Consider the following 822-nt stretch of genomic DNA (forward strand, 5'->3'; position numbering starts at 1 on the left):
AAAAAGGCATAAAAGGGGAAAATTACCCATCCTCTGAGCGGTGCCCAAGTGGGAACCCGAGTGCAGAGATCTCGCAGCACTCGGATCACGATGACGCACGACTTCAGCCCGTTGGCCCTGGCCTAGAAGGAGGAAGGAAAAGCAGAGCCACCTTCAATAAAATCCACCCAAACAGAACAAATTCACGTTTCGTGGGGTTTTTGGGTTGGTTTGGGGTTTTTTTTTTTTTGGCGGGGCTACTTTGTCAAGGGGAAAAAAGTCTTTTTTTTTTTTTGGTGTTACCATCTTACAACTTCTAAGTGGAGCGCAGGGAGGCAACATTACTCTTAAGACAAAGCAGCAGCTTAGGCATCATCTACTCTTTTAAGAAAAAAAAAAACACAACACAAAGGTCCTGCCAAACGTTTAATCTGCTTTAAGTGCTTCTTTAGCAACTGTCCCGTCGACAGGCGCTAAGGTCAGCACCTCTAACCGGCGTTAAAAAGTATTTTAAATAGAAAAAAAAATTAAAAGAAATTAAAAATAATAAAAAAAAATGATAGTTAGCCCTTTAAAGAGTCTTACAATTTTTTTTTTTTTTAATTTTTTTTCTACTTAAAAGACAAATATAAGAACAAAATGCAAACCTGGAACCACTTGGCGTGTCGCAGTGACGCCAAGGCAGCAAGGCATTTCTGCCTGTCCAGAACGTCCGGGGAGTCGGTGACTGAGAGCGTTTCTAGTCGTGGATGGAATAAGAAGACAAGGCACAGTTTGACCAAGGGGGTTCTGTCAGGCCGGAGAGGGGACGAGGCAGCTTCCTACCGGGCAGCTGGGGGGGGG

The 822-nt window shown here is 43.9% G+C and overlaps 1 protein-coding gene across 1 annotated transcript in view; it reads right to left on the reverse strand.

The window, feature by feature from the left end:
* Positions 1-8: 8 nt before the first annotated feature.
* The window catches only part of LOC106898900 (interleukin enhancer-binding factor 3-like), a gene marked incomplete at its 3' end in the record, with an annotated part of 4,807 nt that continues 3,993 nt past the window's right edge, over positions 9-822 (reverse strand). The window contains exons 5-6 of the mRNA XM_014960480.1: positions 627-718; positions 9-122 (exon numbers count right to left, since the gene is read on the reverse strand). Coding sequence (XP_014815966.1) covers positions 9-122; positions 627-718 — 206 coding nt within the window. The remainder of the gene's footprint in view (positions 123-626; positions 719-822) is intronic.

Source organism: Calidris pugnax, unplaced genomic scaffold (genome assembly GCF_001431845.1).
Source record: "Calidris pugnax isolate Ruff unplaced genomic scaffold, ASM143184v1 scaffold571, whole genome shotgun sequence".
Taxonomy (NCBI): Eukaryota; Metazoa; Chordata; class Aves; order Charadriiformes; family Scolopacidae; genus Calidris; species Calidris pugnax.